Raw genomic sequence first — 22869 nt, forward strand, 5'->3', positions numbered from 1 at the left:
GGCACAGGCCTCTGCCGCTAGGGAGGCACCAAGGCGTCGTCAACTCAGGAGCCACGGTGAGGGTACGCGGGCATGTCAGACCGACGAGCATCTAAGAACAAGGCTCAAGTCGCGCTCTCAACGGGACTATTTGTCCTTTTGTAGAAGCTTCACGGAGGGAGGACCAAAAGGCTGTGAACGGAGGGCTTCCGTAGAGCCCTGACCCGCCACACCTGACCTCCCCTCGCTGGCCACTGCAGCAGGTGCATTTATCGAGTCCGCACATGGAGTATTTTTCATGGGCCGCGTGTAACATTTCAGCAGAACAAGCTGAATAGCAAGGGGTCCGTGCACAGCCGTGGGGCCTGCCAGCCTCAGAAGGATCCAGGCCAGCCACGTGAGAGGCCTCTGCCGCAAAGCGTCTCCCGCAAGGCCTACTATCTTTCTTCGGCTTCTGGTTGGAGATAGGAGACCTCCAGGTACGCCACATGATGAATAAATGAAATTAGAAAGTGTTCTTCAAGGCTAACCAGGGATTCTGTGTCACTGTATCGCACTGACGGGAGAGCGGACGGCTGGGCAGACATTAGCTGAATCCATTTGTTTTCTGTTGATAAAAAATACCTCTTTCAGATGTTTCTCTTCCTCCCTTTCCTCTTTCTCCTCCCCTACTTATCTCTCCTTCTCAATTATTCCCCCCCCGTCTCTTTTTAAAATTCCTACTTATTTATTCATGAGAGACACAGAGAGCGGCAGAGACACAGGCAGAGGGAGAAGCAGGCTCCATGCAGGGAGCCCGATGCGGGACTCGATCCCAGGACCTCGGGATCACACCCTGAGCCAAAGGCAGATGCTCAACCACTGAGCCCCCCAGGCGTCCCTAAGATTTTATTCTTACATAACGTCTACACCCAACGTGCGGCTTGAACTCACCACCCCAAGATCAAGAGTCACCAAGTCCCACTGACTGAGCCAGCCAGGGGCCCCCCAAGAATTCTCTTTCAATCTTTGCCTTCAGCTGGGTTACACCCCTGAAATGCTGACTCCCAGGTTCTACTCTGACACATACATTTTTTTCCCCACCCCTGAGCACAAAACCGACGCTACCGGCGGAAACTGCGTTTTGTTCGTGGATGTGGGCAAAACCGCCAAGGCATCTGAAGCCAGGAGGTAGATGGATTTTTGCACACACGTAAAATGTTTCATCGCGCACTGTAATCCCGCTCCTCTGGCATAGGCACGCCACATTCCCCGCTGGGACCTCTCCAACCTCTAAGCAGACACAAGAGTTGGACTCAAAACCCTTCGTGCCCATCAAGGGACAGCCTATGAATCCACGTGATGTTCCCGTGGCCTTTTTTTATGCCACACGGACAGAGCCAGGGCTGTTCCTGAGCGAGGGTGAGCGGGTCGGTGGATGCACATCTTAGGGTCCATGGCGGGGCTGGGGGCTGGGGGCGAGCCGTGCAAGGCTACCGCTGTCACAGCCTGCACCCGCCGCCGCCACGCACACTTCAAGGTGCCAATATTGTAGCCCAGCAGAAAGGCAGGGGGAGTAGGAGTCAGAACAGAGGGGAATGAGGCCCGAATAGGGAGGTGCTGGGGTCCCCAGAGCCAGAGGTCCCAGGCTGCCCTCCCTCCAGGGCCTCAGGGTGGGGCAACGAGGAAAGACGGGTCTCTCATCTCTCTCCAAGGCTGACAACCCAGCTGGCCCAATAACTGGCCCCTGGAGGGAAGGGCCCTGCAGGAAGATCCGCCTTTGCCTGGAGGACTTGATCTGCCCGGAGCTATAATGCGGCTCTCTGCATTGTCTTTGAGGAAGTACTTGACAATTGCTGGTCTTTATATTCTCCTCACCCTCTGCAATCACTCTCCCCTTCAGAATATTAGAGCTGAAAATTGCTACTTATCCTAACTATAAATATGCAAAACTGGCTTATTTCAATAACTAGCTGTAGGCAGGGAATCGGTGATTGCATAGAAAATACACATATATTAATACATAAAGCTAATAGTCTACTCGAAGCATTAAGCCAAAATAGTTTTTTATGTCCCAACGATGTTTCTGAGGCCCTGCCCACCACACCAGGGAAGCAGCACAAGGCATGCTTCAGGAGGAGGCCCGTGTCCCCAGAACAGAGAACGCGTTGCTCCATCTTGGTTGCACGGTAGACGCGTTTCCATCTTTAGAGATACCTGTGTCCCTCATGCCGGGCATTGATGATCAACACAAAGGCTTTCGGAGCTCAAAAGGCTTTTGGTGGTCAACCGAGAGCTCGTCATCCAGAGGGCTGACCCTGGCCTATGCCGACTATGGACGGGAAGCAAGGACAGAAGGCAGAAAGAACACCCACGGGCCACTCCCCACCCCCCGAGAAGATGTAGAGGCTCCCCGTGAACCACCTCGACACAAGGGTGGGAGGCAGGTTCTGAGTTGGGTGGAGGAGGATTCCAACCTGGTAGGGAGTCTGATTCTGAATATCTACCCAAAATACAAAACCGGAATTCACTGCGCCACCCTGGACCACCAGTGGAGCATGTGAGATATTTCTACTCTTGCCCCAGCACCAGTGCGCATGGACGTCCTGACCAGAAGATGAGCCCACAAACAAACATCATGAAAATGACTCTCTGGCCCCCAACCCATGAAATGCAGTGTGAACCATCTTTTTTTTTTTTTTTTTTAAGATTTTATTTATTTATTAATGATAGACATAGAAAGAAAGAGAGGGGCAGAGACACAGGCGGAAGGAGAAGCAGGCTCCATGCAGGGAGCCTGACATGGGACTAGATCCCGGGTCTCCAGGATCACGCCCTGGGCCAAAGGCAGGCGCTTAAACCGCTGAGCCACCCAGGGATCCCCCAGTGTGAACCATCTTAACACATGTTTTGTTCTCTGGCTGCTGTGGCAAGCCGTCCTTTAACTTTTGATGGTTGTTTTGTGATGCATCCAACAGCCTGAGTCCAGAGCCAGAGAGAAACAAAGACTTGTAAAACCAACCCAGACCACTGCCAAGGATTCTCTCCTCTGCCTGGACTGGTTCTGGGAATTTCCCACAAGCTGATCTTGATGTAAAGTAACCTGCCAACCTTACACCAATGTTTAGCCCCCATCGCCCTAAGTGCGGAGCTAGACACGTTTGGTGGTTCACGGGCTGCAGAGCTATGCACCTGCTGCTCACAACCGGCAGCAAAGAAACCTGACATATTCGAGGAGATTCCAGTCTTCCCAAGACGCCAGGCTGTATTTTCAGAGCTGGCACTGAGTGACATCCTGTGCATGTGTGCCCACACTAAACCAGGATTATTTTGGAAAGCTACGGCCTTCGTCTGCACCAACCGTGCGTGTATGCATACAACGCGTGAAAAACATGAATGACCACGTATACATCCATATGGCAAACAGCAATAATAATACTAATTCATAACATTAAGATCCGATTATCAAGATACGGGTGTTACACTGTACGTTGGCAAATTGGATTTTATTTATTTATTTATTTATTTATTTATTTATTTATTTATTTATTTTTAAAGATTTTATTTATTTATTCATGAGAGACACAGAGAAAGAGAGAGGCAGAGACGTAGACAGAGGGAGCCCAACGTAGGAGTCGATCCTGGGACTCCAGGATCACGCCCTGGGCTGAAGGCAGGCACCAAACCTCTGAGCCACCCAGGGATCCCCAGCAAATTGGGTTTAAATAAAAAAATAAAATAAAAATGATCATCAAGCTGCGTGTGACATGCTCGGGGTTGATCAACACGAACGCTTCATGTGGCGGAAGCATCGGTTTCAGCACGGCTTCCCCTGGTGCACGCACAGCTTACCTTCAAGCTCCTCGGTGATCGACAGTCGGAACGTCAGGTACCAATACGGAGGGGGTCCTTTGGTTTATTTTTATTTATTTATTTTTTTAAGATTTTATTTATTTATTTATTCCTGAGAGACAGAGAGAGACAGAGACAGAGACATAGGCAGGGGGAGAAGCAGGCTCCACGCAGGGAGCCCGACGTGGGACTCTATCCCGGATCTCCAGGATCACACCCCGGGCTGAAGGTGGCGCCAAACCGCTGAGCCACCCGGGCTGCCCAGGGTCCTTTGGTTTAATGTGAGAGCACAACAGCACAGAACAGCAGTGGGATCCATCCCACGTAATGCGTTCCAAATTCTGCATAGATCCACGTGACATTAGTAATACGCGGCACTAAGAGCACATGTGGCTTGTGCTTAGGACTTTTAAGTGCCTTGTATGTAAGGACAATTTTGAAAGTCATTGCCGATGCAGACTTTGCAATGGTAGCATCCCACAGGCTTGCCTGCGCATAAATCTTTCCTGCCCAGGAACTCCCCAAAACATCCCGAGTCTACGGCTGTGTTCGTGTGAGTGCTGAGTGCCAAGGTCATAAAATTCTCCAATACTTGTGTTCACTTCAGATCTACTTATTTAGCACCTACGGAGTAAATTACTCCATGTGAGAGCCATGTTTTGCCGATTAGTTTCAAGGACTGGATTCCGCTTTTCTCTTCGTTGTTTTTGTGACATGACTGAACTGACCACCTCTTTTCGCCCTGGCAGCCGGATCCTGAATGCTTTTTTATCCTACTCCTGAGAAATCTGAGAACCTGGCCAAGAAAAACACATTGTGATAAAAAGGTGCAACAAGGAATACCTTTATAAGAAAGAGGAAAAAAAAAAAAAACGTATTCAGGCTCATCAGTATGAAAAAAAAGAGCTCAATCATTTCATTAAAATTAGATTACGGAGTTTAACTATTTGACACATATTTATTCCAATTAATTTCAATTAGGAAAAACAAGTGCAAATGGATGTGTAGACATACAGTCACCAGGCAGCTTGTCTGAGATCATTAGCTGCGATATCCGTGCGTAACTATTAGTATAACTATCAGACAGTGACTCATTCCTTCTCATCATCAGTTCTACTGGGTAGAAGTCATGGCTTGACAATCCTTAAACTACATATCCATTAAGGATTCTAATCAATCTTGACAGGCACTTTTTTTTTTTTTTTTGGTTAAGAAAATTAATAATGCATCAGAATTACAGAAACCAACCAAAGCCGTCTTCCTGCCATCTCTTTCATCTCGTCCCGAGCGCTGTGCACAAAGCAAAGGCAAGGAGGGGCTGATACTTTTGAAGCCAACCTTCGTAATGAATATTCAAGACAGATTCCCAACAGGGTCGGCCAATCACGGCCCATTTATCTTGGAACTCGAGATGTGCTATTAACAGTACAGATGAATAAATTACAGTAGCCATATTTGCAAGTGGTGTCCCTTTTGCTGAGCGTTCCACACCTGCACACCACAGAAGGTTGGCAAAAAAAAAAAAGACACCAGACACGTAGGGACTTTTCCTAGAAGTTTTTCAAGAAGCAGTACCTTCATGCACATGAAGCCCACACGATGGATGGAAACTCAGGGCATGTGAGCCAGTGAGGTCAGGGCACAGGTGTGTGTGTCTCTTAGTCTCATTCGTGATCAGAGAAATCCCCCTGAGAATGTGTCTTCAGCAGGTGAGTGATGGGGATAATTCAGTACTCTTTAAAAACCCACTTCTCAGAGAGCAGTGGATCGGAGAAATCATCACGTGAGCATTCCGAACGGGCCTTATGAGAACAAATCACACCCACTGCACAGATGCGCCAAGTGTCGGACGTACGCTATGCCTAACTTTGACAACGCTAATGAACAGCAGACGCTTCTGCTCCCATTTTGCAGAAAAGGGAACCGAGGCTCAGAGGGATGTCAAGGCACTGCCCCCATGACCCATCGGTCTTGTTAACGGGATTCCAAAGCCGCCCCGACAGCGCCACGCTCAGAAGAAGACACACAGGTGGCTGCTTCGTGACCACAAGGCTCTCCGGGTTCCACGTGGGGCATGAGACACGCCGTGGTAACAGCAGGAATAGCGCGGGGTCCTCCATCAGGAATTTATACAAATCTCTCTCTGTGGCACACAAAGCGAGCTTGACAACGGGAAAGCCGCTGGGGCATGAGCCTTAAGAGTCGCAACTAAATCTTAAGATCGCGGCCTCATGCAAACTCAATTGATAGAACGGCAATTAAAAAACACTTGCTTTTAGAGGTACGCTGTTGTTCAGTCAATATTCATTTTAGCTCCTGTTTGTCTCTCCGAGCACGGCTCTGTTTGTAGTCGCCCTGGTGGTGTGCGTTGCCTGTGGTGTCTGTGTCTCTGAGCCTTTCGAGGTGAGCTTGAAGCAGAACAGAATGAAAAGATCGCCTCCGTTTCTTTTTCTCTCCAATCCGCTCTTCAGTTCTTTCATAGCCACGGACAGCTGCATTCTCCACAGGGTTGATACGCTGAACTGTATCACTATTTTCTTGAGAGTCTGATTAGATGGTGCACATTTCTTTATTTAACAGCAGTCTTTGAGGGGTTTCATATTTCCAAGTGCGGCGTGCTTTGCCAGGAAAGGCAGAGAATCTGCAAAGAGCTATCGAGTCTAGTTGGACATTTGCAAAAACAAGCACACGAGTAAACAATACTCACATGAGTGGTGCTCTCGGTAGAGGAGTCAAAGCTGCAAGGGAAGACATGACAATTAAATTCATTAACAACCGCAACAAGGAGGACCCAGGAGGTCCCGAAGACCCCGGCTCTGGCTATGGTAGAAATAGCCAGTAATGAGTTTCTTTCTTGGTTGAGAAGCTTCGTTGTGTTCTGGGGACCAGAGAAGCGATGTCAGAGAAAGAGGGCGCCCAGCGGAGGCCTAGCCACAGAGCTGATGGCAGGGCGAGCAGGAGCTCTGTGGAAAGTCCAGCCTGACTTCCGGGGTCTCCCAACGCCTCACTCAAGGGTGCCGCCTGCTAGATTCCGCTTGACTGGTTTTCAGAGTGTCAACCTCCGTCCCCTGGGAGCCTGGGAGACATTTGTCCCTGGGGCCCTGGGACACATCTTTCTAATAACACAGACATGCACTGATCGTTTCCAGCGTGCAGACAACTCACTCGGGGAGCAGGAGCAGGGGCACGTGAAGGTGCTGTCACCTGATGCCTCATCGAGGCAGGGATCCCAGGAGGGGCCAACATCCATCACCACCGCGCTCTGATTAAAAGGAAGCCACTTTCACTTAACGGTGTTGGCTAAGCTGTAAGAATCATGAACATTCTCCACTATCTCTTGAGCACAGGCCTTTTTAATATTCTGCATGATAAAGTGGGGAGTGGTCACGGCATCGTTCCCCTGCACGAGGAAGTTTGATGGTTGTCTCCAGGAAAACAAAAAGAAAGAAAGAAAGAATGGCATTGTTGGACTTAGCGACGTGACTTAGTCAACTACCATTTTTCCGTGATAGAACGGCTGACGCGTGTCTGTGGCAATTCAGACTTGGCTATTTTGGCAGACACGTCCTCAAAAATGAACAAAGTGACTGTCACTTAATGGAAAACAACTGACAAGCCTTTGCTGCCAATGACAAAATTCGAGATTTCAGGAAAGATTAGGTATTTTTTAGAAATCTTCTATCTGCCACCATAAACTTGATGGCCTCCCCAAACTTAAATTCTCTCCTTTTTTTTTTCTTAAATTCCCTCCTAATAAAAATTGCTGGCAATATTAATAAATGTGATTTTTCCAGGTCGTAAGGTGAAATGTGTGACCATGCGGAAGACCCACACAACTTAGTGACCCGGTGTTTCCTGAATGAACTAATGCATAATGTCACAAAATCATGCACCGGTAGAATATGCAAACAATGAATTTTAATGTTACAGAGAACAAAACATTTAGGGATATGGCTTCACAGGACATTTATTAACTTGCAAGAATCTACCAGTGTTCAGGTTTGCTGGAGTACCAGAAAAAAATTTCTATATCTATTAATTATCCCATTTTTTTTCCCAACTACATAATTGTGGAGAGCCCAATTTTCTGAGTACACACCAACCAACACAATACACTGCAACAGAATGAGTACATTAGCAGCCATGACAATCCACCTGTTGTTGAAATCAGGACATAAAAAAAAAGACTGGCAAAAATGGGAAAAAAATGTCACGCTACAGAGTTCATCATTTTGTCTTACTTTAGAAAATGCATTTTTATACGAACATGAAATAGGTTCACTACTGTTACTTTTAAATATTTTTAACTGTCTTCATTTTTACTTCCGATTTAGCACACATCCATAGCTATAGCCTGTTTAAATATCTCTGTGGGGTCCTCAAAATTTTTTTAAGATCGAAAAGCTAGTTTCTGAGACCAAAGCGTCTGAGAACAATTGTCCTGGGAGCATCCTGGTTCTGACATGCAGATGCGTGCTCTATTGTGTTGCCCTATGCTTGGAAGTGGGCAGGCGGGGTTGTTAACTGCTAGACTATGCCCTGCTTATTTATTCAAGGCTATGAACGCTGCTCTTAACCTCCATTCATTTTCTCTCCATGTACCAAGTCACTTTCCTGGAAGTACCCGCTCCCCCATCACCAAGCTCTACCAGCAGCTGCTCTTGTTCTGTCCCCCTGGAACACCTGCTCCTAAACCTACTGAGTGACTGCATGTGGTTCAACAGCCCTGTCTCTGTAAGGACGGACGTGGCCCACACATGCTTCACTGACCCCCAGCGATCCCACCTTCTGATAATCCACACCTTTGTGTTACCACCTGCCCCGGAGTGGTGGCTGACCTGCTTCTAGCAAATAGGTGGGAGGTTGCTTCCATCATTAGCTTCCATCATTATAATTTTACCTTGCTTCTGGTCTCTCCTGCCTTCTCAGCTCAAACATGTACAAGAAGCAAGATGCCAGGATGGAGTTGCCCACATGGTAAAGAACTGAGAGAGGCCTCCCAGTTGGGAAGGAACTGGGAAGGAACTGAATCTGCCAACAACCACACAAGCTTAGAGGACACCCATTCCCCAGTCAAACCTTCAGATAAGACCCCAGCCTGGGCTGACATGTGGATGGCAGTCATGTGAGACAGCCAGAGCTGCGGACCCACTTAGGCTGTGGCTGCATGGCTGATCCAAGGTGAGTGTGAGATGACGAACCTATTCCAAATCTCTGAGTCTGTGATGCTTGCTTAGTCAGCAACACACAACTCAGACAACAAGTATGGGGCATATTTCTCCTTCCACATAAGCCAGAGTACACTGTGATGTGAGGAACACCAAGGATGATTTATGTAGCATGCATTTACCTCTGCACATTTTTTAAATAAAGTTTTTTATAGATTATTTTATTTTTTTGTTTTTAAGATTTTATTTATTTGAGAGAGAGAGAGAGGCAGAGATGCAGGCTCCATGCAGGGAGTCTGATGCAGGACTCGATCCTGGGACTCTCGGACCATGCCCTGGGCCGAAGACAGGCGCCAAACTGCTGAGCCACCCAGGGATCCCCAGATTTTTTATTTATTTGAGAGAGTATGTATGTATAAGTGGGGGGACAGGCACAGGGAAAGAGAGAAAGAGAGAGAGAGAGAGAGAGACTCTCAAGCAGACTCCCCAACGAGCACAGAGCCTTATGCAGAACTCAATCTTATGACCTTCCAATCATGACCTGAGCTGAGATCAAGAGTCAGATGCTCAACCAACGGAGCCACCCAGGTGCCCCAACATTTATTTACCTTTCTATTAATTGATGGCTTCAAATGGCTCATGATTGGGAGGTCAGTGTCTCAGACATGTCAAGTACTTCATACATATTCGCCAAATTATTCTAAACAAATCCATTTCATTTGACAAATGCATGTAACACAGTGTGCTGGATGCTGCACGTGAATATCAAGATGATCCAGGTGGATTTTCTGAACTCATGCAATTTATCACTGAGAGTGGGAGACACACTTGTAAGTTCCTGTAATAATATATTACATAAAGGAAGACAATGCACAGAGGACGTTTTAAAAAAACTGATTAGAGAGAGAGAACACATGAATGGGGGGAGAGGCAGTGGGAGAGGGAGAAGCAGACTCCCCATTGAGCATGGACCTCATTGCAGGGCTCAATCCCATAACCTATGAGATCATGACCTGACCCTAAGGCAGATACTTCACCAACTGAGCCACCCAGGCACCCCATGGAGGACATTATTAAGTGCAACATAACCAAACAAAATCACTTTATGGAGAGTTTGCATTTCCCAAAATCAATGGGCTTTTGTATAAGTAGAATGCCTCCCCAAAAAAGAGCTCCACAGCCTAATCCCTTGAATTTGTGGTTATGTAAAGTCACATGATGACTATTGTGAAGATGTCATCAAGGTTATGGATCTCCAGATACAGAGATCATCCTGAATTATACAGGTTGGCCCAATCCCATCACATGAACATAAAATGCAGGGAAATTTTTCTTCCTGGAATAGAAAAGATGTGCCACTAAAAGAAGTCAGAGAGATCTGAAGCATGATGCACGGAAGGACTTGGTGCATCTGCTGCTTGTATAAAGGGCAGGGGAGCAGGGGGACAACATGGCAGGGAACACAGCTGGCCATGAGGAGCTGAGCATGGCCACTGGCTGACGACGCACATCCCTACAACTGGAAGGAACTGAATTCTTCCAACCACCTGATTGAGTCTACAAGCAGATTCTCCCTTAGACTCTCCAGATAAGATCTCAGGCCAGCCACCACCTTGATTTTAGCCTTATGAACCCCAAAGCAGAGAAACCAACCAACCAGACCCATAGAAAGCTTCTGCCCGACATAACTGTGAGATAATAAATGTGGGATGTCCTATGCTGCTAAGTCTGTGATAATTTTCTTAAGGCAGCAATAGATCACTAAGCCAAGACATGCACGGGGGAGAGGGACGGAGGAAAGTCATTCCAGACAGCAGGGTCTGTTAGCGTGAGCCAAGATTCGTGGCCATGACCAAGGAGGGGAAATGGCAAGTTATCTGATGTACGTAGAACATAATAAATACGAAGAGATGAGCAAACGCAGGAAGGAAGATAAGGTTAGGGATCGAGCGTCCAGGAAGACAGTTGTGGCGTTTATCTGCAGAACAGATTAGAACGGGCACAAAACCATAGTGGGAAAGATGATCAATCAGAAATAACCCAGATAAGAGATGACAAGACCCTAAACCCAGAGCGTGGCATTTGGAATCGATACGAGTGTACAAGTTCAAGAGACGGTTCTAAAGTGGAGTCAACAGAACTTGATAAAATTAAATGAAGAGTTGCCAAAGACGAAAAGGTGACTTCGGTGTTTCAAATGAACCAGAAGATGGGAATGTAATTAAACAAGAGCAAGAGTGAGGCTACATTTTTTTTTTTTTTAATTACTGGGGGAAGGGGAGCGTTATTGATTCTGCGTGGGGTGTGCTGAGTTTCCATTGTCTGGGGAGGAATTCATAACGTGACCTGCAACTGGTCTGAGCCCTGGAGTCCAGAGGGTGGGCCTAGGGCGCACAGGGCTAGAGACGTGGGCGGGGGCTGCAGCTCAGCAGCTATGTGGGGACAGGTTCTGCAGAGGGGATGCCACCCTGCCAGACAGTGGCCAGCGCTGTGGGGTGTCCGTGGATGGCCAACGAGTGCCAGGAAACGCGTGTTAGCCATACGGTCTACATACCGTGCACACGCCGACGCATCACAGCACACGACAGCCGTCCACGGTGACGGGGTGGTCAGCACGGCCACCCCCAGGATGGCGACTGAGTGCACGGGCACCTGGCCAGCCACCAAGGACTTCCAGAGTGGGTCTGGGAGCGAGCAAGCCCATGTTCTCGGCCATGGCACGTGACAACATGCAAGGGGAGAGCCTGCCGGGGAAGCAGGATGCCTGCAGGGGAACATGGCCACAAGGCCGGGCAGGATTCGGTGCTTGTCCCCTCCCTCACCATCACCCTCCTCAACTTGCTCACGACCACCCAATGGACAGCTCTGCTCTACTCAGTGGAACAGCCTTCCTGGTGAGTCACCTAATAAGGCTCCAACTCTTGTAGCTGTTCACGGGGAAGCTCTAGTTTTTTTCCCCCTTTTCCATCTAGAGCTCCCCCTGCCCCCTCATGATCCTCCAGGGGTCATCAGCTGAAAAACTGGAAAGCCCTGGCTCAGCGTCAATGTATGTCATCCGGAAATGTCAGTCCGAGGGCTATCTCTGGACGATCGGGACTCTTCCGTCATACACGGACCAATGAACATGCAAAATATACTACGTATAAAATCCACATTTCTTGGGGTGCCTGGCTTGAGCATCTGACTCTTGGTTTCTGCATGGGTCATGCTGTCAGGGTTGTGGGATCAGGATGGAGCTGTGGGATGGGGTCGGAGCCCCGCGTTGGGCCCTGCGTCACCTATGTCTGCCTTGGGCTCAGGTCATGATCCCGGGGTCCTGGGATAGAGCCCCACTTCGGGCTCCCTGCTCAACGGGGAACCTGCTTCTCCCTCTCCCTCAGCTCGTACTCTCTGCACCCCTCAAATAAATAAAATATTTAGAAAGAATTCACAGAAAGCTCATGTAGCATACGAGAGAGGAAACCAAAAATAGCCAACCACCAGGGGTTCTGGTTGCATAAAAGACATCATTTCCCTCCCTCGGTCTCACATTGAGCTTTTCTTCCTTCTTCACCTCTCGGTTCTTATCGACTCCATCTTGTCTCTCAACCTAGACATTCCCCTATTTACCTGCTTCTCTCCATGACTCCGCCATCAGGTGGCTCCCAATGTCACCCCGAGGTAGACTCATCTCCCCCTATTTAATGCTTGTCTCCATGACTCCACCATCAGGTGGCTCCCAATGTCACCCAAGGTAAGACTCATGTCCCCCTATTTACCTGCTTCTCTCCATGACTCCCACCATCAGGTGGCTCTGAATTTCACCCCGAGATAAGACTCATCATCAGTGTGTTGACTGGAGCTCTTCCAGACAGGTGCCTGTCTCCACGGTCACTGATTCATATTCCGGTAAGAAATTTGCCCCCACTGCCATCCTCACCTGCAGCTCCACTAGATCATCCATGTCTTACTGGCCAACAGATGCATTCATAATGTCTTGCCAGCTGGCTGTGTGCATGTCTGGGCGACACCGCAGTGAGCTAAGAAGGGGATTACCTAGTTCCGAAGCAGGCTTGGCCTCCTAGCGGGCAGGGGTTGCTCTAGAAGAGAGTTCTAGGTGGCCTCTTTACCTTGAAATACATCTAGTGCAGGCTGCTGTGCGTGGAATTTATAGCACCTACCTCCGCCCCTGGCCTGCCACTGCTTATCTGATGGTGAAGCATCTTATAGGGTACCTCACAGTCAGTAAGGAGAAGGGAGGAAGGGCTGTCTTCCCTCCGACACATACAGGCTGGCAGAGATGTCACCGCTGAAGAAGGCAACCAGTTTGCTGCATCTGCCACTGCTCGAATTCATTTACAATCCTAATGTGATTTGACTTTGCCTGTGACATGACATCCGAGGCTCTTGCAAAGACTCTCGGTGCAGAGGGCAGTTAAGGGAGAGGGGGCTCCGCGGGCACCGGGGGAATACCAGGGCCCAGCACCTGTGCATGACAGTCCTTTCCTGCTGCATCCCGAGGGGAGCATGAGCCTGTGGAGACGACACTGTCCCTCCTGCAGGGCCTTCCAAGTCCCGAGCCCAGCTCACAGAAACCCGAGGACTAGTCTGAGCGGATGAGAGGGCTGCTCGTGGCCAGGTGTCCTGTCCGCTGCCTTCCAACAGCCTGGAGCCCAAGGCACGGGGCCCAACTTGCCACAAATACAAAACCTGGGATGCGTTCAGCCGTCGCCCTTTGCCTGCCTGGCCCACGTGGGCTCGGAAGGTGCCATCAAGGCATGCGGACAGGCCCCTGTGTAGTCAGCTCTCAGGAACCCTGCAGCTGTCTTAAAACCTTGAATGCGTCCGTCTCCTACCGAAGCTCTCTTTCAGCCCTCGTGATGAACGCACACACACACAGACCTGAACACTGAGGCACACACACATGCGGGAATTCAGACCCGCCCAGGTATGCACGCGCACAGACACGCAAGCACGAGCGTATTCAAGGGCTCATGATCGCTAGAATGTAGAGCACCATTTCACCCTCCCTTCCCTGGCTCTGTCCCACCTTCTGCCTCAAATTCCTTACCTGCCCATGGGAAACTATGTCCTTCCCTGAAGCACCCTTTCTCACTTGTAAATTGAGAAAAGGCTTCCTCCCTCCTGGATCAGTGTGAGAATAAAACGACAAACGTAGGCAGGAGTGATGACACGCGGGGATGCACGTCATCCCGAAGGGCCAGCGGCATCGGAATCTATTCTGTGCATCTTGCACACAATTACAGAATCACCCGAGCCCCTAGCTCTCTGCGAAGGACTACATCTCCCTCTGCGGCTCGGCTGGGTCCCCTGACCATGGTGCAGCCAATAAGAGATAAGAGTCAGCCGCTGTCCAGCTTCCAGGGCAAAGTGCTGCACAGAAGAGGCTTGCTTCCCGGCTCCTCTTCCCTTTCCCCAGTGACTGTGGTATCGCAGGTCAGTGAACCGTCTCGGAAAGCAGCACCCCGACGACGACAAAAGAATAAGCTGCAAGGACTACGAGCCCCTGACCAAGTCTGAACAGAAAGGCACCCAACTTTATGGGGCGGAGAAATGTCCAGGATTGTGGAAGTCACATCGAATCAGGGTCTCTGCTACTAGTGCAAAGCCCTTGACCATAATCACTATGCATGGCCCTCAAAGCCCTCGATCCCAGCACTATCTGCAGTAATCATGGCTCACGTGAATGGCGAAAAAGCCGAAGTGCATTGAGAGTACCGTCTCTCTTCTCTGCACCCACATCTTCCCGGCCCCGCTCTTCCCATCTGCTAACACCTCGCCCGGATGCTTGCTTGCATGAGATGGCGAAGCAGAGCTTGCACCCATGTCCTTCGACCCTCAGTTCGACCCTGAGACAATCCCGCACACCCATCCTTCCCACAGAAGCCTTCCTTCAGACCCTGGGGATGGTCATGGGGGGCCCCAGCTACCCTCCACACATATTCATATTCCTGCTCTCCTGTTTTTCTATTTGTTAATGAATCTGCTTTATATGAACTAGGCCTTGGTTATCACGCAGCCCGACTGGTGACCTTTTAGGCTCCACTCTGTGCTCGGCACCGGCGATCAGCAGTGACCGTAACACAGCAAGTCCTTGACCACATGGAACTGGCATTCCAGCTTGGGGGCGGGAAGGACGGCGAGCCACCACCACCACCACCACCACCACTATCCAGGTGCTGACTAGCCCTAGGAAGGTGCTGGAGCCTCAATTTGAAGAAGAAACGCGGCTCAGTCAGCTCAGGGTTCTCGGAGCAGGCCACGTTTGAGCAAAGACCTGAAGAGACGGAGCCAAGGACCTGGTTCCACCAAGGCCTCACACTCGGAGGGGCTGTGGGAGCTCTAAGGCAGCTCCGATTTCCTAGGGAGTGTTGCCCACGCTGGGAAGGGCAGACGGGTTTGCTTCTGGCGCCCATCTCGGGTATCACAGACACCAGGCAGTGGGCAGCAGCATTTCTACTGGAAGATTTAGGCACACCTGCTGTGTGGACCCTTCCTGGCCACACTGTGCCCGCCTTGCCGTGTCACCTCCAGGACATGGTCTCTGATTTAGTGCCACGTTCTGAGAGCAAGTGTCTTTGAGTATAGCGTTAGTATATATCACTGCAAGAAAGAATCCTTCCTCCTCCTGACGTTTATTTCCGATGGACAGATTTTCTGGATTTGCTGTCCTTATCAGGCCTGGTGCTGGCTCCATTCCATCAAGACTTTTACCACCAAACCTCTCCTCCAGCTGCTCTCTGTGTCACCATGTGGAGCCTACACGACACCGACGTAACTGTTCATGCAAATTCCAATGGAGACTCTGAAATAACATGGCAGTGCTCAGGCATGGGGCAGTGGCCCACATCACCCACAAGGTTTAAGGGGTTGTGTTTGGTCTTGGAATATCAGTAAAATGATAAAGCAACATAAATACTTCTGTAGAGAACTCGCTCTCTGGCAATCCGTAGACTACAACTGGGAATCCTTGCCCCAAAGTATATGGACGATCTTTACAACTGTCCTCGGTCCCCTGCTAGGGGTTATCCTTTCTTTTGCCTCAACTTCTATGTCGGGTCAACTGCCAACTCCTGTCCGCTTCGCCTTCTCAAGAACCCTTGAATATGCCTGTTTTTGACATTCTACATTGCTACATCCAAGGCCAGGCCACCATCATCTCTCACCAAGACCATCTACCCAGAGAGCCCTCACCCCTCAACACGTGGCTCCGTTCTTCCCCACAAGGTGCTAACAGTGATCTTTCAAATGTGATCAGCACTCTCCCCTGCTTAAAATCCTCCAACATTCTTGACTACAGGCTGAGATCTCGAGTGAGAGTTTCCACCCCTGGTGCCTGCCCTCTCCCAGCTCCATCTCCCTACGTGTTTCAACAATGCTCATGAACTTGGCATGCTCTGTGACGGTTAATTTTATTACGTGTCAACGTGACTGGGCCAGGAGGCGCCAAGATATTTAGCAAAACATCGTGTTTTGGGTGTGTCTTTGACAGTGTTTCTGGAGGAGATTAGCATGTGAATCAGTACACCGAGCAAAGCAGATTGTTCTCCGCAGTATGAGTGGACCCCATGCAATCCACTGAGGGGCTGAACAGAACAAAACGGGAGAGCAGGACTTCACCTGCTGTTGCCAGTTTAAACAACAGGGAACCTCTGCAGAAAGTGTGCGAAGGAAATTGATTCTTTGAATTACCATTGAGCTTGGAAGAGGCTCTCAAGCCCCAGGTGACAACTGTAGTCCATCCTAGCTGATACCCTGACTTCAGCCTGGTGAGACCTACAGTATAGAACCCAGCCGAGGGGGATCCCTGGGTGGTTCAGCGGTTTAGCACCTGCCTTTGGCCCAGGGCGCCATCCTGGAGACCCGGGATCAAGTCCCACATCAGGCTCCCGGCATGAGCCTGCTTCTCCCTCTTCCTGTGTCTCTGCCCCTCTCTCTCTACGTCTATAATAAATAAATAAATAAATAAATAAATAAATAAATAAATAAATAAATAAATCTTAAAAAAAAAATAATAGAACTCAGCCGACATGCACTGGACTGCGGCTTACAGGAGCATGAGACCACAAACAGGTTTCACTGCATGCTGCTAATTTTGTGTTATTCCTGACACAGTAATGCAAAGTATCTAACACAGTCCTCTCACCATCTGTGGGAGGCACAGACTTCCCCGCCACATGCGCTGGCTAAAGAAATGTGGACAGAAATGGCAGTTATAGGCATAGATCTGAAGAGCAGCAGCTGTCTCTTCTTGCCCTTTGGGGGCTTCTGTCCTCTACCCCTGGGTCCTGAATGCAATACAGAGCAGAGCCACATCAGATAACCTGCAGACCCATAAGCATACGAATAAATGCATATTTATGTGCCGTTGAGTTGGCGTGGCTTATTACACAGCATCGCTATGGAAATAGCTAACGAATCCATGACCACTTCCAAGCCAAAGCCTGGGTCACAGTGATATACTTTGCTGATATACTTTGGCCAATCTAGAACCATGGTTTTGTTTTTTCTTTTTTTTTTAAATTATTTATTTATTTATTTATGATAGTCACACAGAGAGTGAGAGAGAGGCAGAGACACAGGCAGAGGGAGAAGCAGGCTCCATGCAGGGAGCCCGATGTGGGACTCAATCCCAGGACCCTGGGGTCACGCCCTGAGCCAGAAGCAGATGCTCAACCGCTGAGCCACCCTGGGCACCCCTCCAAACATGGTTTTCTACTACACAGACTTATACAGAATGAGGCACTAGATCTGAAGACCAAAGATCGTTACCAAACAGGCTCAAAACCAAGAAACTGAGAACAAAAATAAACCCATGCAAGCACAGGCCTGTTCTGACCCAGATCCGCTGAGTGCCACATTCTCTCAAAGCATGTAAATGTTTACACAAATTAACCGCGTCATAAATGCCTAAGACATTTCACTATTTTAAGTCTCCGAATGGCACAGTTGATGCATTAACGATCTAGACAAAGTTGAGTCCTTCTGTGATTTGTCTGGACTGCAGTATGTGAGTCACTTAACTCTGGGTGCTAGCATCTGCATGTTCAATCAGATTCTTTCCGTTTTGCCTTTGGAAAATCCACGCCATCTTCAGAACATCAGGACTTAGGAAAACAGTTTCATGTCTTTAATCCCCAAAATGCAGAAATTAATTTAGCAATCAATTTGATGGATAGGGTATAACAAACAACAGACAAGTTGTTTAACGCTGTCTTAAGGTTTTAATTCCAAGACTAAAGTTTAATTCTCATCACCAAACCCTTAGTATGTGATCTCTCAGACTGCTGAATTGTTACATCTCATTAGGAATGATCTTAATCCCGCGCCATATTCCTCCTATTATCTTCAAACATCCATCCAAACTATTTTAAGCCTATATATCTGTAAAAAAAATTAATATTTGTTTCATGGCTCTGGTATTTTTATTCCTAGAGTTAGGTGAGTTTACATTCTTATAATTTATTGCTAAAAATTTAACTTTTCCAAATACACCACAGTATCATTGTGGATTTGACACCACCCAGAAAATGTTTGGAATCTGCCGTTCTAGGATTATTTCATGAGATGTTTGGTTCATTTCAAAGTAGCCTAAAGAGGGGGATCCCTGGGTGGCTCAGTGGTTTAGCGCCTGCCTTCAGCCCAGGGTGTGATCCTGCAGACCCAGGATCGAGTCCCACGTCGGGCTCCCCGCACAGAGCCTGCTTCTCCCTCTGCCTGTGTCTCTACCTTTCTCTGTGTGTGTCTCGTGAATAAATAAATAACATCTTTAAAAAAAAACCCAAAACCAAAGTAGCCTAAAGAAAATCAAGAAGTTGTCGTCGAAAGGGATAAGAGCATCCAAATGACACAAAAGCATTGAGTTGAGATTTTTAGGCTAGTGAGAAATTAAATAAATGCGTTGGATATATAAATTTAAATCATTACGATTCTCATGGGAACACTACTTGCAAGAGAGCCAATTCTCTTAGGGAATCTGGACGATCGTGAATGCAGCTGAGCCAATGTGGGTCTCTCAAGTGATCCGCACCTTCTGGGTGCCCCAGAGGTGGAGATGGTCCCAAAAGTGCATGCTTCTTTGAAAGAGCATGCAAGCACCCCGATCTATGAAGGAACTTTCTTTCCAATGGCGTTGGATCGCATGGAGGAAGCGCAAGAAAATACATACACTCCGGAGACATATGTCATCATAGCGATTTGTGCAGTGTATCTTGAAAGGTGAAAATGTCTATGTTCTACTCGTGGATGATGGATGCAAAAATCTTAAGATACTGTAACACAAGTGTGTTTGAAGATGGACACAGCGGTGAGAACTTTTGAAGCGTGGGGGGGCGAGGTCACGGAGGGCTCCATACTACAGTCTCTGCTTTTGTGTGTGTGTGAAATTTCCCACAATACGTCACTCTGTTTTGTTTTTAAATTATCTTTAGCAACTGCGAGGCACTCTTTCTACCCTGCCTTCTTATCTGGAAAAGTATAGATGCGAGTGTTTTGTTTTATTTTATTTTATTTATTTTATTTTATTTTTTTATTTTATTTTATTTTATTTTATTTTATTATTTTATTCTATTTCATTTTATTTTATTATTTTATTTATTTTATTATTTTATTCTATTTCATTTATTTTATTTTATTATTTATTTATTTATTTATTTTTATTTTATTTTATTTTATTATTTTATTCTATTTCATTTTATTTAATTTTATTTTATTATTCATTTATTTATTTTTATTTTATTTTATTTTATTATTTTATTCTATTTCATTTTATTTATTTTATTTTATTTTGCGAGTGGATGTTGAAATTAAAATTTTCATCTGTGCCTCTCTCACGAAACGCGATGCCGTCATCGTGTTCTAAGCTTTCGTTCCAAATTGCTGAGGCTACAATGGGCAGATTGAAAGCACGTTCCTTACAGCATAAACACAACGCAACGCAGTGCAAATCGCAAATAGAGGGTCTTCGCTAACGACGCCTGCAATATATGAAAATGCAACGTGCACGGAGTCGACTCTACAGGTTCACATCGTCTTTCAGGGTTTGATGAAGATGTGCTGCTTTCGTAACCCCTACATTACTGGCAGCTAAAATGAACCACAAAGTAGTCAGACAGCCGAGTTCATGCTGGAAAGAAGTCTCTATTTCTCTGCCAATATAAAAGAAAATCTGGGGCAATGTGATTAAGTCTCTCCATTGGCAAATCCCTGCTGTATGGCCGAGGAAAACATTCATCGACTGAATAGGAAATGGTTTAGAGTACTATTTCGTTTTGCATTTGTCCTTAAATACTACAATTAAAACGGTAGGACACAAATACCCAAACAGGTCTTAATATGGTACAGCTGAAAACATTTCCTAATCGGGTAATGGTCTCTTATTAGGATGATTAAAATATGTTCTATAAAGTAATCGTGTTGGGATCCCCGGGTGGCTCGTTTGGCACCTGCCTTCGGCCTAGGGTGTGATCCTGGAGTCCCAGGATCGAGTCCCACCTCGGGCTCCCTGCGTGGAGCCTGCTTCTCCCTCTGCCTGTGTCTCTGCCTCTCTCATGAATAAATAAAATCTTAAAAAAATTTTTAAAAAAATAAAGTAATCATGTTTAATCACAATGATGCCTTACACTTCAGCTGCCTCTATCTTCACCCTCCTGCCTTTTCGGGCACTAGCATTACTCCCGTCACAGAGTTTGAATTACCTTATGTTGAAATTCAATCCTCAAAATTAGTGATGTGGGGTATTACTAAGTGGCTGGGTCAAATCTTTTTCCTTCCATAGTTTGCAACTTTCTGTGCTCGGATCGCGAAAAAGGAGAACTGGGAAGGCTGGCTAGCCAAGGGGTCGGTCTGCGTGAGCAACAAATGGACGGAAGGCGGTGCGGCCAGCTCCGAGCCGTCGGGGAGCGTGTGCGGGCGGTGGGCGGTGGGCAACGCTCATCACCCGTGGCCCTCCCAGGCTGAGCGTGCTCGTAGCTGCCTCGGCAGCGCTGAAAGTAGTTTTGTCATTGCCATTAATTCTAGAAGGGGCAACATGCCATGCAGCTGTTAGGGGCACGGCTCGCGGCCAGATGTCATGAAGAGATAAGCCAAGAGCACGGTCAGTTGCTGGAGTCCATGCCCGCCTCGTCTCCTGTGTCTCCAGGGAACGTGCATGCGGACAGAGCCCGGAGGCCGCGTGTGCAAGCCGCGTGTGCAAGCCGCGTGTGCCTCCCGGCCCGGAAAGCTGACGTCCAGGGCGGCACGGGCCGGGGCTTCCAGTCGGGCTGCTCCTCGGCCTGGAGCGGCAGGTGCACAAGCAGCCGCAGGCGTCGAGGGCGCGTCATGGGAGCCCCGGGCCTCCCGCCTGCAGTTCCCCGCGGGCAGCAGGGGACGCGGGGACACAGCCACACGCGGCTGCCCGGGGCTGCGGCTGGTCACCGTCCTCGACGGGCAGCGTCACGGCTCCCGAGGCCCTTGCACGCGGCCTCGCCGGGCCAGAGGTCACGCAAGGCACGTTTCAGTTGCCACGGAGGACAACGGCGCTGTACTGTCTCGCTTTTGGTTTTGGTTTCTTCAGCTAGACATCGCTGGGGTGGGGGGGAGGGCAAAAATAATTCAAATGATGAAAAGGCCGAAAGATGCTTTACGTGTGTTCAAAGGCTAAACGCAGGATGCAAATAAGTGTTCGTGTTCTTATTATTGTTTTTTACTTAAAATCTGTTTTCTCCAACTTTTAACAAATGGGATGGAACATTTTAAACACACTTAAAATGGTATTAAAATGTAGGGTTTGGGCGCCCGGGTGGTTCAGTCCGCCGAGCATCTGCCGTCGGCTCAGGTCATGATCCCAGGGTTGTGGGATCGAGCCCCATGTCCGGTTCTGAGCTCAGCAGGGTGTCTGCTTCTCCCTCTCCCTCTGCCCTCCCCTAATCCGTTCTCGGTCTCAAATAAATAAATAAAATCTTAATTTTTTTTTTTTTAAACATAGTGTCTGTTGTTAAAGCAAAACCATGAAATTTGCAGAACGGCTCCTGAATTTCCGTGTGATGCAGTCTCCCCAGTTCCCACTCTGGGAAGGTTAGCAGATGTGTCTATTTCTGAAGATACGGTCACCCTAAACCTTCACTTCTGTTTCTTTGCTTCATTTTACACAGGCCCGAAGCCGTCCTCATCTTTCCTCTCCTCCAGCTACTTCTGATGTCTACGTCCATGAAACCTCCAATCTTCCAGCGTCCACAACGTCGCAGGATGGCTTAAGAGAAATTCTCTAAATGGGAGAAAAAGGAGCGACAAAGTGTTTTCCAGATTTAATAATTATTCCCTAAGCAGGAACAGGGTGGTAACACGAGCTCCCCGAGGTGAATGGGATGTGCTTGCTCTGCACGGACAACATGCAGATCGCACTCACTAAAGCCACAAAGGACTAGCTTGTGGTCACCCTGGCACTCAGCAACTGTCCTCGGGGGCTCTGGGTGGTGTCCCCTTCGCTCTGACACCAGCCTGGGTGAGGCGTCTCCACCTGGGGTGTTGGGAAGGTGCTGCGGGATTTTTATCCTGGCAACTGATAGCCCTAGGCCCGAAGTAGCAGGTGCCATGTCTCCTCACGGCTCGCTAGCAGCCAGAGGTACCACCGTCCTACGCGCCTGGACAGTCGAGCAAGCTGGACATCCGTAGCAATCCAGGGACGACACGGTGGAGGACGGTGAACAGACACATGCAAAAACAAGTGCCTTTTTCTTTTTAAATTTTATTTATTCATTCATGAAACACAGAAAGACACAGAGACACAGGCAGAGGGAGAAGTAGGGTCCCCAAGGGGAGCCCGATGTGGGACTCGATCCCACGATCCCCGGGTCACGACCTGAGCTGAAGGCAGACGCTCATTCGCTGAGCCACCCAGGGGCCCACCTTTCAC

General features: G+C 48.4%; 1 protein-coding gene across 1 annotated transcript in view; it reads right to left on the reverse strand.

The window, feature by feature from the left end:
• Window positions 1–3865: 3865 nt before the first annotated feature.
• Window positions 3866–22869, reverse strand: part of LOC140627252 (steryl-sulfatase-like) — a 153314-nt gene continuing 134310 nt past the window's right edge. The window contains exons 10-11 of the mRNA XM_072815362.1: window positions 6518–6548; window positions 3866–4606 (exon numbers count right to left, since the gene is read on the reverse strand). Coding sequence (XP_072671463.1) covers window positions 4579–4606; window positions 6518–6548 — 59 coding nt within the window. The 3' untranslated portion in view covers window positions 3866–4578. The remainder of the gene's footprint in view (window positions 4607–6517; window positions 6549–22869) is intronic.

Source organism: Canis lupus, chromosome X (assembly GCF_048164855.1).
Source record: "Canis lupus baileyi chromosome X, mCanLup2.hap1, whole genome shotgun sequence".
In the NCBI taxonomy this organism is placed as follows: domain Eukaryota; kingdom Metazoa; phylum Chordata; class Mammalia; order Carnivora; family Canidae; genus Canis; species Canis lupus.